Here is a 13,099-nt window from a genome sequence, read left to right as displayed (position 1 = left end):
AATCTGCCGTGGTTGCTCCAATTGCCAGGGAGCGACGGGCTGCCTAGTCCAACCAACTGACACAATGGTAAATCTTAGCAGATATTTCTCGCCTCCTTTTCCTCTCCCTTTTCCTCCCACCTTTTTTTTCTTGCTTTCCTTGATGGGCCTCCCCGACACACCATGAGACCACGGGCCGGCCCCCCACACTACCAGGGCAGGGGCTAGGTGGCACCACACATCCACATAGACATGATAAAACGAGGCGATAGGTTATACTCTATACCCCCCACACACAAGCCGAGACTACAACCTCACAAGGGCCATACTCCCCTCCTTCTCTAAACTACAATATTCCAGATCCATCTTCCTCGTACGCATCTTCTTTCCCAAACCCGCTTTCCATATCCATCTCTCTGTACGATCCCAGCCGCCGCTAACAGTGCTTTCTGGCACAAAAAATTGCCGGATCCAGCGCCTCTACCGCATGTTTTTTCTACCGGTTCCCAGATCTGGATCCATTCTTGCGCTTTCTTCCTGGGTGCGCTTCAAGGATGTGCGATGGCTGGTACAAGCTGTCAATCATTCGTTTCTATCGGCATCCAACTGCGCAGTGGTGCGCCTGGGCATGATCTTAACCGAAAAAAGTCGATCAAGATCGGGGACGACAGTGTTCCTCCCAGACTCAGCACCGACGCGCCGTACCAGATCTCGTGTTCAACCAGATCAAGGTCATTGCCAGATGGACGAGCTAAAGGCTATGTGGCCGGCGAACTCAAGGTATTGCAGGCACCGACCATGGCGTGCTCACTTGCGCTACGTCTGGACCACACTATATCTTTCCTTTTCCGCCTCCTGTTTCCTTGCTTTTTTCCTTCTATTACCTAACCACCTCCAACTGTAGTCTTTGGCATGAAAAATTCCCGGATCCATCGCCTCTACCACATGTTTTTTCTACCAGTTCCCAGATCTGGATCCAATCTTGCGCTCTCTTCATGGGTGCGCTTCAAGGATGTGCGATGGCTGGCACAAGATGTCACTCCTTCGTTTATATAGGCATCCAACTGCGTGATGGTGCGCCTGGGCACGATCTCAACCGAAAAAAGTCGGCGTAGATCGGGGACGACCGTGTTCCTCCTAGATCCAGCACCGCTGCGCTGTTTTCTGTCCGATCTCGCGTTCAATCAGATCAAGACCATTGCCAGATGGACGAGCTAAAGGCTATGTGTCTGGCGAACTCAAGGTATTGCTGCTACGTCCGGACCACACTACATCTTTCCTTTTCCGCCTTGTGTTTCCTTCCTTTTGTTTCCTTCTATTACCTAACCACCACCAACCGTGCTCTCTGACACGAAACTTCTTGGATCCATCACCTCTGCCTCATGTTTTTTTGTCGGTGGCCAGATCTGGATCTATTTCTTGCGCTCTTTTTCTGGGTGCACTTCAAGGATGTGCGATGGTTGGTACAAGATGTCACTCATTCATTTATGTCGGCATCCAACTGCGTGATGGTGTGCCTAGGCACGATCTCAATCAAGAAAAGTTGGCACGGATCTGGGACGCCCGCGTTCCTCCCAGATCCAGCACCGCCGCGCCATTTTCTCCCGGATCTCGCGTTCAACCAGTTCAACGCCATTGCCAGATGGACCTCAAGGTATTGCCGCTACGTCCGGACCACACTATATGTTTCCTTTTCCACCTTGTGTTTCCTTGCTTTTTTTTCCTTCTATTATATAACAACCACCAACCCGTGCTCGCTGGCATGAAAAAAATCCTGGATCCATCGCCTCTGCCTCGTGTTATTTCTATCGGTGCCCCAGATCTGGATCTATGGCTGGTACAAGTTGTACATTGCGTTCCTGCCGGAACCCATTTGCGTGATCGTCCAACCGCGCACCATCTCAACCGAGCAAGGCCGGCGCAGATCGGGGACGACTGTGTTCCTCCCAGATACAGTACCGCCGCGTCATTTTCTGCCGAAATCCGGTCATGGCAGGTCTGGCCTGGGACTAGATCGAGCCCGTGGCCAGACAGACGAGCTTAAGGATCTGCAAGCGGAGAACTCAAGGTAATCTGTGTGTGGACCATTTCGTGCGCACTTGGTTTGGACCACACTCTCTCTTTTCTTTCCCCTTTCTATACATGTGCCTTTTGTTGCAGCATCCAAGCTCTTCAGATGGCATCCGAGCCTAGTTGGATCTAGGTTTGTGTGTGTAGTTGGGGAAGGGGGGGTAGCGGTATTGGGCCATACCATCAACACAACCCTCGTCCGAAACCAAACACACATACGCTAGCACACATGCGCTACGTCCCGGCCACACTCCCTCTTTCCTCTTCCCCTCTGTTTCCCTGGCTTTTCACCCGGAGCAACCGACAGTTCACATTGGCATCCGAGCTAGTTGGCTCCAGGGGAAGGCAACGGTATGGGCCATACAATTGACATTGCTCTCACTCGAGTCACCTACACATTCACACCTCTAACCTCAACATACAATGTATACCAACAACCAGACCAGAATTACAGAGCTTCAAGATTGACAAAGTCATCACAAACCCATCGTCCCTGCCTCGCTCAGCCCGCGGGGCAGGTCGGGGTGACCCATGGGCCAAATTTTGCCTAGCCGAGTGATATAAAATATTTAAAAAATGAAAACCGCCATTGGGCGGCGCCGCATCTGAAAATCGCGAAAAAGAGCCGCGGAAACGGGCCTGCAGCCCGCGCGAAGCTAGGGCACTCCCGCACCCATTTCCCGCCGCTCTCCTCATCCTGCCGTCAGCCCCCCCTCCCCTCCCCACAATCCTTTTTCTCCCCCCCGTCGCCGCCCCCATCCCCTCCTCCTCCCCCTCCCACGGCCCCCAGCCCTCGCCGGTGGCCCAGATCCGGACGCCCGCGCCCATCCCCGCGCCGCGCCGCGCCTCGCCGATCGCCGAGGTACCGCTCCCCTCCCCTCGCCTCCCCTCCCGCCTCCTCACCGCCTCCTCACCGCCCCGTACCCACCCTCCCCCCGCGGTTGCCCGGCCTCGCCGTCCGCCGCCGCCTCCCCGACCCCGTACCCGTACCCTTACCAGCGTTCCCCGCTTCGGCCGGATCTGACGTGCTACGGTGAAATTTCCGCGGTTCGGTTGCGGGGAATTCGAGCTAGGGTTTGCGCGTACCGTCGCCCGCGTCGTCGCGGCGTAACCCTAGAACCTCGAGGAAACAGGCCCGTGTTGGTACGATCAGATTCGCGTGTCTGGTCACATGTTTTGCTCTTTGATTTTCGCACTAGTTTCGCTGATATAATTGTTTATCTGGTCATACAGCTTTTTGAAGGACTAAATTCGACCGAGTTCTTCTCGAAAAGGACTAAATTAGACGGATTAATATTTTTTTATTTTTTATTGGAACTTGCACTGTTGTCTTGCACTATATGAGCGCTCTGGATCTTCAGTACTCGCAGTGATGGCAGTATGGAATCATTACTCATGTACAGATACTGAAATCATGGAGGGTTGTCTTTACCTCTGTTTGGAAATAGGCAAAAGATTTCATCATGTTCAATTCACAGATTAGATGACTTTTTTATCCTGAATTCTTGTTCGCAGGTCGGATTTCTTCTTTTCACATTATTAATTCAGAATAATTGAATCAGTTTGCACACTATGTTTTCAGGATAAAAAGGCTGTGATAAGAAATTGAGAATTGATGTTCTGGACTATCACTCCACTTCTTCTGTGAGGTATTTGTCTTGGACTTGAAGTATTTTCTGCACAAGTGTAAACTGGTATTGGACAGCAAATAACCTTCATTTGCTTGAACTAGTTTATTTCCCTGAAGTATGGCGTCATTACTCATGTGTGGATACTGAATATCATGGACAGTTATCTTTGACCTAAGTTTGGAAATAGGCAAAAGATTTCATCATGTTCATATTAAACACATAAGATGACTGTTTTTCCCCCTGGATTCATAACCCATGTTAGCGGTTCATGCTGTTTTAATGACGAGACTTCAATTCATTCTTGATGGCCTAAATCTATATTACCGATGCGTTTAACACTGCAAGAAATTATTATGAAGATATATGTATTGTTTTGTCTCAAAACATATGGTGCTTCTATGCTAACCAGTATGGCAGTGTTTGGAGTGATACAACACTGTATTTCTTGTTTTTCCAGTATTAATTCAGAACAATTGACTCAGTTTGCTTGCTTTGTTCCCAGGATAAAAAGGTTGTGATAAGCAATTAAGCCTTGGTGTCCTGGATTGTCACTCCTCTTTTTCTGTGAGGTATTTATCTGGGACTTGAAATATTTTCTGAACATCCAATGCCTTTGATAGTGTAAACTGGTATTTGTCAGACGATTGCATTATCTAATTATCATCAATTTTCCTGCAGTTGGCTTGGTTAATGTGTGCTTTGTGGTAAAGATGACAGACAATGGTAAAGCAAAGTCAGGCTCAGGAGCAGCCTATACAATCAATCTAGAGACCTTCAGTAAGCGGCTTAAGGTGTTTTATGACCATTGGAACGGAAACAAGTCTGATCTTTGGGCTTCTTCTGATGCCATTGCAATTGCTACTCCGCCTCCTTCTGAGGATCTCCGTTATTTGAAGTCCACAGCTCTGGATGTTTGGTTACTTGGGTATGAATTTCCAGAAACCATAATTGTCTTCATGCAGAAGCAGATACATTTCTTATGCAGCCAGAAGAAAGCAAATCTCATTGGAACCCTCAAGGATGCTGCAAGTGAGGCTGTTGGTTCTGATATTATCTTGCATGTGAAAAGCAAGAATGGGGATGGCATTGACCTGATGGATGACATACTGCGTGCTGTTTCTGCTCAGTCGAAATCTGACACTCCAGTTGTTGGTCACATTGCAAAAGAGGCACCTGAGGGTAAGCTCCTTGAAACATGGGCAGAAAAGTTAGCTGGTGGATCTGTACAACTTGCAGACGTAACACATGGGTTTTCTGAGCTTTTTGCCGTGAAAGACGCCACAGAGATCATATGTGTGAAGAAGGCTGCTTACCTAACTTCATCTGTGATGAAAAACTTTGTGGTACCGACCATGGAGAAGGTTATTGATGAGGAGAGAAAAGTCTCACACTCCTCATTGATGGATGACACAGAGAAGGTTATTCTTGATCCTTTGAAGGCCAAGGTGAAGTTGAAGCCTGAAAATATTGATATATGCTACCCTCCTGTCTTCCAAAGTGGAGGGAAGTTTGATCTTAGGCCAGGTGCCTCCAGCAATGATGATTATCTCTACTATGATCCTGCAAGTATCATCATCTGTGCAATTGGGTCCAGGTACAGTAACTACTGTTCCAATGTTGCCAGAACATTTTTGATAGATGCTACCCCGGCACAGAGTAAGGCGTATGAGACACTTCTGAAAGCTCAGGAAGCTGCTTTAGCAGCATGTAAACCAGGCAATCAGATGTCTGCAGTTTTTAAGGCTGCAGTTGCAGTGTTTGAGAAGAATGCCCCTGAACTGCTTCCTAATCTAACAAAGTCAGCTGGAACTGGAATTGGCCTTGAGTTCCGAGAATCTGGCTTAAACTTGAATGCCAAGAATGACCGTCTGATAAAAGAGGGAATGATTTTCAATGTCAACCTTGGTTTGAGTAATATACAGGCAGAAACAAACAATGAGAAGACAAAGCAGTTCTCTTTGTTATTAGCTGATACAGCTTTAGTTAATGACAAGGCTGCAGAGATCTTGACCAATTGCTCCAAGGCTGTTAAAGATGTTGCATATTCATTTAATGAAGATGAGGAGGAAGTTCCGAAGCCGAAGCGGGCTAAGGTTGAGCCAAATGGCGTGGAAGCACTACCATCCAAGGCAACACTTCGGTCAGACAACCAGGAGATGTCCAAGGAAGAGCTCCGGAGACAGCACCAGGCTGAACTTGCTCGTCAAAAGAATGAAGAGACTGCTAGAAGGCTTGCTGGGGGTGGTTCTGGTAATGGTGATGGCCGTGGTCCTTCTAGGAATTCAAATGAGCTTGTTGCGTACAAGAATGTGAATGATGTACCTTATTCGAGAGAGTTGGTGATACAAGTAGATCAGAGGAATGAAGCTGTTCTCTTACCTATATATGGCAGTATGGTCCCTTTCCATGTTTCTACTGTTAAGAGTGTGACCAGCCACCAGGACAACCGCACCTGCACTATCCGCATTTTCTTCAATGTACCTGGCATGCCATTCTCAAATGACAAAGATCTGAAGTCTCAAGGAGCTATCTACTTGAAAGAGATTACATTCCGCTCGAAGGATCCACGGCATAGCAGTGAAGTTGTGCAGCAGATCAAAACATTGAGGAGGCAAGTAGCTTCAAGGGAGTCAGAGAGAGCTGAAAGGGCCACCCTTGTTACCCAGGAGAAGCTCCAGCAGGCAAGCAACAAAACAAAGCAAATGAGGCTTAATGATGTCTGGATAAGGCCTCCATTTGGTGGTCGTGGGAGAAAGCTGACAGGAACTCTTGAGGCCCATGTTAATGGTTTCAGATATTCCACTTCACGGGCTGATGAGCGTGTGGATATCATGTACGGGAATATAAAACATGCTTTCTTCCAGCCAGCAGAGAAAGAAATGATTACCCTCCTTCATTTCCATCTGCACAACCATATCATGGTTGGAAACAAGAAGACGAAGGATGTCCAGTTTTATGTTGAAGTGATGGATGTTGTTCAAACTGTTGGTGGCAGCAGGAGGTCAGCCCTTGATCCTGATGAGATTGAAGAAGAGCAGCGTGAGAGGGACCGGAAGAACAGAATCAACATGGAGTTCCAGAACTATATCAACAAGGTTAATGACCACTGGTCGCAACCACAGTTCAAGGGGCTTGATCTGGAGTTTGATATCCCTCTTAGAGAGCTCGGGTTCCATGGGGTGCCGTATAAAGCTTCAGCTTTCATCATTCCAACTTCAACTTGCTTGGTTGAGCTGATTGAGACCCCCTTCCTGGTGGTGACCCTGGGTGAGATAGAGATTGTTAATCTGGAGAGGGTGGGCTTTGGAACAAAGAACTTTGACATGGCTATCGTGTTCAAGGACTTCAAGAAGGATGTTCTCCGCATCGACTCCATCCCGTCAACCTCACTTGACGCTATAAAGGAGTGGCTGGACACCACTGATCTCAAGTACTATGAGAGCAGGCTGAATCTGAACTGGCGTCCTATCCTGAAGACTATCATTGATGATCCTCAGAAGTTTGTTGACGATGGTGGCTGGGAGTTCCTGAACATGGAGGCAAGTGATTCTGAGGCAGAGGAAACAGAGGAATCGGACCAGGGGTATGAGCCTTCTGATGCTGAGCCTGAGTCTGAATCAGAAGAGGAAGACTCCGACAGCGCGTCCTTGGTGGAATCAGACGAGGATGAGGAAGAGGATTCTGATGAAGACTCTGAGGAAGAGAAGGGCAAGACCTGGGACGAGCTGGAGCGGGAGGCGACCAACGCGGACCGGGATCATGGCGCAGAGTCTGACAGCGAGGAAGAAAGGAGGCGCCGCAAGGTCAAGACCTTCAGCAAGTCGGGCGCACCACCGCAGCGTGGTCCTAGCAGCAGCAAGCATGCTCCGCTGCCGCAGCGTGGTGGCAGCAGCAGCGGCAACAAGTCTCGCCCGCCTCCCAGTAGCTCCAAGGGAGGGCCGCCCTCGAAGAAGCCGAAGTTCAGGTGATTGGTTCGTCTTGGTCGCGCCCTCTGAATCTCTGCTCTTTCGGGGAGGCATAGTATTTGTATGGTTTGGTTGTAGCAGAAGCCGTCTAGTTCGCTCTTTAGGCCGTCGTGGTACTCGTTTCTGCAGTAGCTTTGCTCGTACTATCGTTATAGTCAGTCAATCGGAACCTTGGTGAATTGTTATGTTGTTATTACCTGGCGTGTGTGACAGAGTCTGAAGACTTGTTGTTTGTCGTTTGGATAAATTCAAGCTGGTTCATCTGCTGTGTCATGGTTGATGTAATGCTTTATTGTAGATTGTCTGACATCCAGTTTGTATAAATTTCATTTGACATTTTTTGGCTTGTTTTTCGTGACTGTTCTCCTCTGCGGGACAAACATTTGGTAGTTGCCAAAGGCTTTGTCCTGTGACGAGAATTTCATGATTCAGAGTAGGCCTACATGTCAGAAAAAATGTTGGATACACACCTGCAAGTGTTTGGATGTGGCTCAGAATAAACCTATCTCTTCTTTTTTAGGGTTAAAGCAAGTTAGGCATTTGGCTCAGTACAACTATGGCCTCGGAGGGTCTGCTTCTCTTTTGGGGTCTGCGGATTTTGCTTACCGATCACACCCCACAACTCCATGGTAGCTACCCTGCTTGTTCGGTGAAGTATCTATCTCATCAGGACGCGGCCGCCCTTGTTTCTTTCTTTCTCACCCGATTCCTCTCATTCCACCATTCCCACCAAAAAATATAGGATCTTCTCCATTGGCAACGACCATAGATAGTCGACAACGGCTACTACAACAGTATCAAATCCCTCAAGCGCCCGGCCTGTGGCACCTTCTCATTTCCCATGGCCCGCCAGATTTCCTTCACTTCCTTACACCTGACAGACAAAGAGGTGTCCAGCATCCTCCTCCTCATTTCTGCTACAGAAAAAGACATTTAGTGTCCTCTACTTACACACCTCTGGTCACAAGATTTGTCCGTGTTGCAACAGAATTATGCCATGTAAACATCTTAATCTTGTTCTGACACGGCATCTTCCAAATACGCCTCCAGTCCAGAACTTGTCCTCGCATACATTCAGTTCAGTGAGCCCTGGGCGCCCTGGCTCTGGCCAGCATCTCAATTGCTTGCAATTTCCTCTAACTCAACGCGTTTGGTTCAGCGAAAAAGGTGTGGCTTCCGATTACAGTGATTTCCAAAACCGTAGCCACCGTTTGTTTCGCACACGACGTTTTCCGGAACAGCGGTTCCCGATACATCGCTTCAGAAAATCTAAACTCTAATAAACTTGATCCCCTGTTAAGCTTGCACATAGTCCGGCCTGTAATAAACTGACGATGTCACTGACATGCATTATTGAATAATCCATGCACTTAACCGTAATTTTATTAGCAAATAAAGTGTTAATTTCGGCCACGGCAGAAGGTTAGTGCAGATGATCCCCTGTTAATTTCGGCCATGCGCACGAGGTAGAGGACGTGGTTTTTGACCGACGTGGCGGTGTTAGGGGGACGAGTGGCCAAATACGAGTGGGGAAAACTAATGAGCGAAAGTCAATATCTCGCCCAACTCATAAGAAAAAAGAGCTCAACTTTTCGTGCACAAATTTGGCACCATTTCCGTGAGATTTTAGGAGTGGGATCAAAATCTTCCGGAGGCATAAAAATCATGGGGACGAGCACAGAGTTTGGCAGCAGCAGCAGCATGAGCTGTGCGGCTGTGTGTCATGCTGCAATATTCTAGCAACAGGGGGATGAAAACTAGTGGGCAAAACTCTAGCACTGCTTCCTCGCAAAAAAATAAAAAATCTTGCAGTGCTTGTGTCTCGTATCATGTAGGCAAAACATCCAGAGAACCAAGCAACTTTATTTTGCGGCATTGTGAACGATGTAGGCAACAATTCCCATATGCACGAAGACTACATAGGCAACAACCTGCTATGCTAAAACTTTGGGACGCGGTGCATTCCAATTCATGTGCAAGACAATCGTGCAGATGCAACCGATTAGGACGTAATCCCCTCTGCATCACACGGCTCTGCTTTTTTCCTTTTGTTGAGATTTGCTTGAAATCTCAATAAGACTTGGGGATTTGGCCGAGCCAGGACCGCCATGCTAGAAGAGGTCAACGACAACGAGGTTCCAACGGAGCCGCCGCACTACCCACTACCCAGCATGGCCACAGTAGCAGACCAACTGTTCCCCATGGCGGCGGCCAGTGCTTGCGCTGATGGGCAGATCTGTGCGGCCGAGGGAGCGCCTGACGGGGAAGCAGAGTATGAACCGCAAGCTTCTGAGCAGTCCATTGAACAGATTGACCCGAGAACTCCTCGATGGGCGCGAAGGTAATCATTTGCCTGTGCATGATTTCAGCTTGATGATGTGTATTTCCTGCGAGGCCGCATTTGTGGCTGAGCTGGCTCGGATTGCATTTGCAACATGGGGTTCATAGATGGTGGGTGGCACATAGCTGACATGGAGACATCCTGCGTAAATGAGAGAACATAAAAATAAAGTCCGCACATGGTTAGTTGAAGCATCTTCTAGCCCGTGAGTGCATGTTAGATTCTACTAGGTTGTACGTATTTAGCTGTTTGATAGCCCTCGTGGCAGTAAAGCTGAACTAACATACCATGGTTTAGTGAGGCTACTCGTAAAAGACCCAAATGATGAGTGTCATACATGTGACGTGGAGCACTTCGGCCCTAACGTTTTTTTACAACTAAAGTTGCCATAAAAAAACCGATAAAAGAACTGAAACTTGCCATCTGATTTTTTTGCCATCCCCGCGTCATTAAACTTGCCCTAAAAAACGTCCGGAGTTGCCATGTGTCCGTGCCACACGTGTGGCACTTATCAGGGTCCATTAAGTATTGTTTTGAGCCCGTTCTGCTGTGAAATACGAGAGTGATTTGAATTCACCTCGTTTGTGTTAAATTATTAAAAGAAAGTAGTGAACATTAAATTTCTGAAAAACTGCTGATTTGCTAGCATGTCGCTATTTGACTTAATCTGATTAGTAGGGAAATGTCAAGAGCAGGCTGAGTAATTGAGAATAACAGATCCACTGCATGGAAAGAAAGACGATCCATTTTATGAACTAGATGATACCCCACACATTGTTGCGAGATAGCTTGCAACATATTTCAATGAGATTCCATGTACGAAACATGAATATTGGGAGCAATATCATATAAGAGCAAGAACTGAATATACATATGACTTATTGTGTTTGATTATTGTATTAGTTGTATAATATTTATTAAATATAAATATCACAATAGAATGGAAATTCCTGCGCATATTTGCATGTTGTGGTGAGTCTTTTCCCATGCATGTTGCTTGATGTGGCATGCTTTGCATGTTTAGAGAAATAGGTTAGTGAGGGCGGGCCTTTTTCCATGTATGTTGTGTGATGAGGTGGCATGCTTGCATGTTCAAAAAATAAGTTAGTGGGGGCTAGCTATTTAGATATAGAAGATACTAGTGGTTGGGGGTGCGCCACCTGAGCGGAAGTTCTACGGTGCCAGGTAGGTGACATCCCTTCCACTGTCCTTTTTATCTAATGATCGTGATTAGTGAAGTGACATTTGCAAGAGATGGAACACATGTAGTTACATAATCACGGTATAGACAAAGCTGATAGCAAAGTAGTAGTAGTAGTTACAGGACCAACGGAAATGCATTGCTGGAAATGTACTCCCTCATATGAACAACTAATCATGGACGTACGTCGATGATGGATAGAAAAAAATATTCTAAACTCAAACATCCACAAAATGAAATCATTTGGTGATGACGATGAATGATAACCATTGGACTTTACTGCACAAACCCAACCAGAAACCAAGATTCCTCGACTAAAATTCTGAATAGCAAGAGAATCATAGCAAGCCTATGATCTTAACTACAACCTGTTGGAAATATGCTCTAGAGGCAATAATAAAGTGGTTATTATTATATTTTCTTAATCACGATAAAAGGTTTATTATTCATGCTAGAATTGTATTGATTGGAAACTTAAATACATATGTGAATACATAAGAAAATACCAAGTCCCTAGTATGGCTCTACTAGACTAGCTCGTTGATCAAAAGATGGTTAAGGTTTGACTGTTTTTGTCTCTAGCATGACCAATTGATAAAATGTGGAGGAAAGTAGGGGAAATGGCCGATACTACTGGAAGAATTCCTCTTTGGCTGATAGGTACTGTAGCTGGTATTGCTGTGATTGGTTTAGTAGGTGTTTTCTTTTATGGTTCATATTCTGGATTGGGTTCATCTCTATAGTAATCGGAGGGACCAGATTGTAAACATGAAAAAGTAGGAGCTTAGCGGGTCCTTACCCCCCTTTATCTGATTAGAGCGGAAAGGACCCGCGGAATTTTTACTCTTATAACGCGAATTGATTCTATTCGATTCACTCTTATGAAGCAACAAGAAAAAGAGATCACTCGAGGATCCAATATCTTATTCCACGAAGGAAGTATCCTGAAAATCCTTGATTTAGTTTCGAGTAATAAACTAATAAAACCTTAATCAAAACTATTCAACTAGCCTAAAAAAAAAAAAAAACCTTCAGAAGAGTTTACTTTTTTTTTGCAAAATTTCTGTAAATTTGAAGTTGAACTTAATTAAACAAGCCAAGCAATTCTTTGTTCACAATCACAAGAAATTTGTCCCCCGCCATATTTTCTTCCCCTCTGTTTGTCCACTACCTCGGCTAAACCTAAGCAAAAGAAAAAGAGGTCCAAGAGACAGACCCGAATAAAGAAGAAATAGTAATCTTTGACGAATTAGGAAGAAAAAGGATTCTTATTTTGATACAAGAAGAATCGGCACAAGAAAAAGGCTTTTTCTTGTGCCGAATAGACGATTAAGAAGACCTGCAATCCCTCCGAAAAGGAAGAAATTTTAATTTTATTGTTCTCGCCTTTGCCTTGGATTCTCTTCTTTTGCATGGGATATAAATAAGGAATTCCAGACATCTCATAAACAAAAAACAGTCTAAACAAAAAAAGGATTTCCAAAATAGATCATAGATAATTCTAGCAATTGCCAATAAATCGAGGCTTTTTACCAACTTGATGGTAAGAAATCGCGAGACCTAGAAATTCATTTCGTACAATTGAACCTTTTCAAACTGTTTCTTTTTGAGAACCAAAAAAACTTGTGCCAAAATAACGGATGCGAAGAAGAACAAAAGGCCTTGGACACGTAATGGATCCTGAAGCACGATTTCTGCGTCCCCCTGACCAAAACCTCCCACATTAGGATTGCTTGTTAATGGTTGATCAAGCTTGATGGATTCCCCCTCTGAAACAAGAAGTTCTGGTCCGGGAGGTATAATATCAATCACTTGGCGTCCATCTGATGCATCAACTATGGATATTTCATACCCCCCTTTTTCTTTACGTAGTATTTTTCTTACTATACCTGTTGACGTAGCATTATAGACT

At 45.9% G+C, this 13,099-nt stretch overlaps 1 protein-coding gene across 2 annotated transcripts; it reads left to right on the top strand.

Annotated features, from left to right (window-relative positions):
• Window positions 1-2,778: 2,778 nt before the first annotated feature.
• LOC123051295 (FACT complex subunit SPT16) lies at window positions 2,779-7,981 on the top strand. Of its 2 annotated transcripts, none has more exons than XM_044474139.1 (4): window positions 2,779-2,911; window positions 3,632-3,698; window positions 4,183-4,249; window positions 4,359-7,981. In XM_044474139.1, the coding sequence occupies exon 4, from the start codon at window positions 4,391-4,393 to the stop codon at window positions 7,646-7,648; it is 3,258 nt and encodes a 1,085-aa protein (XP_044330074.1). In that variant the 5' UTR covers window positions 2,779-2,911; window positions 3,632-3,698; window positions 4,183-4,249; window positions 4,359-4,390; the 3' UTR covers window positions 7,649-7,981. The 2 variants fall into 2 exon arrangements, with proteins under 2 accessions (XP_044330074.1, XP_044330076.1); XM_044474141.1 differs by lacking the exon at window positions 2,779-2,911 and adding an exon at window positions 3,032-3,192.
• The last annotated feature ends 5,118 nt before the right edge of the window (window positions 7,982-13,099 follow it).

This window comes from Triticum aestivum, chromosome 2D, assembly GCF_018294505.1.
Source record: "Triticum aestivum cultivar Chinese Spring chromosome 2D, IWGSC CS RefSeq v2.1, whole genome shotgun sequence".
Taxonomy (NCBI): domain Eukaryota; kingdom Viridiplantae; phylum Streptophyta; class Magnoliopsida; order Poales; family Poaceae; genus Triticum; species Triticum aestivum.
Note: the sequence above shows the minus strand (reverse complement) of the source record. Positions and strands in the feature narration are given on the sequence as shown.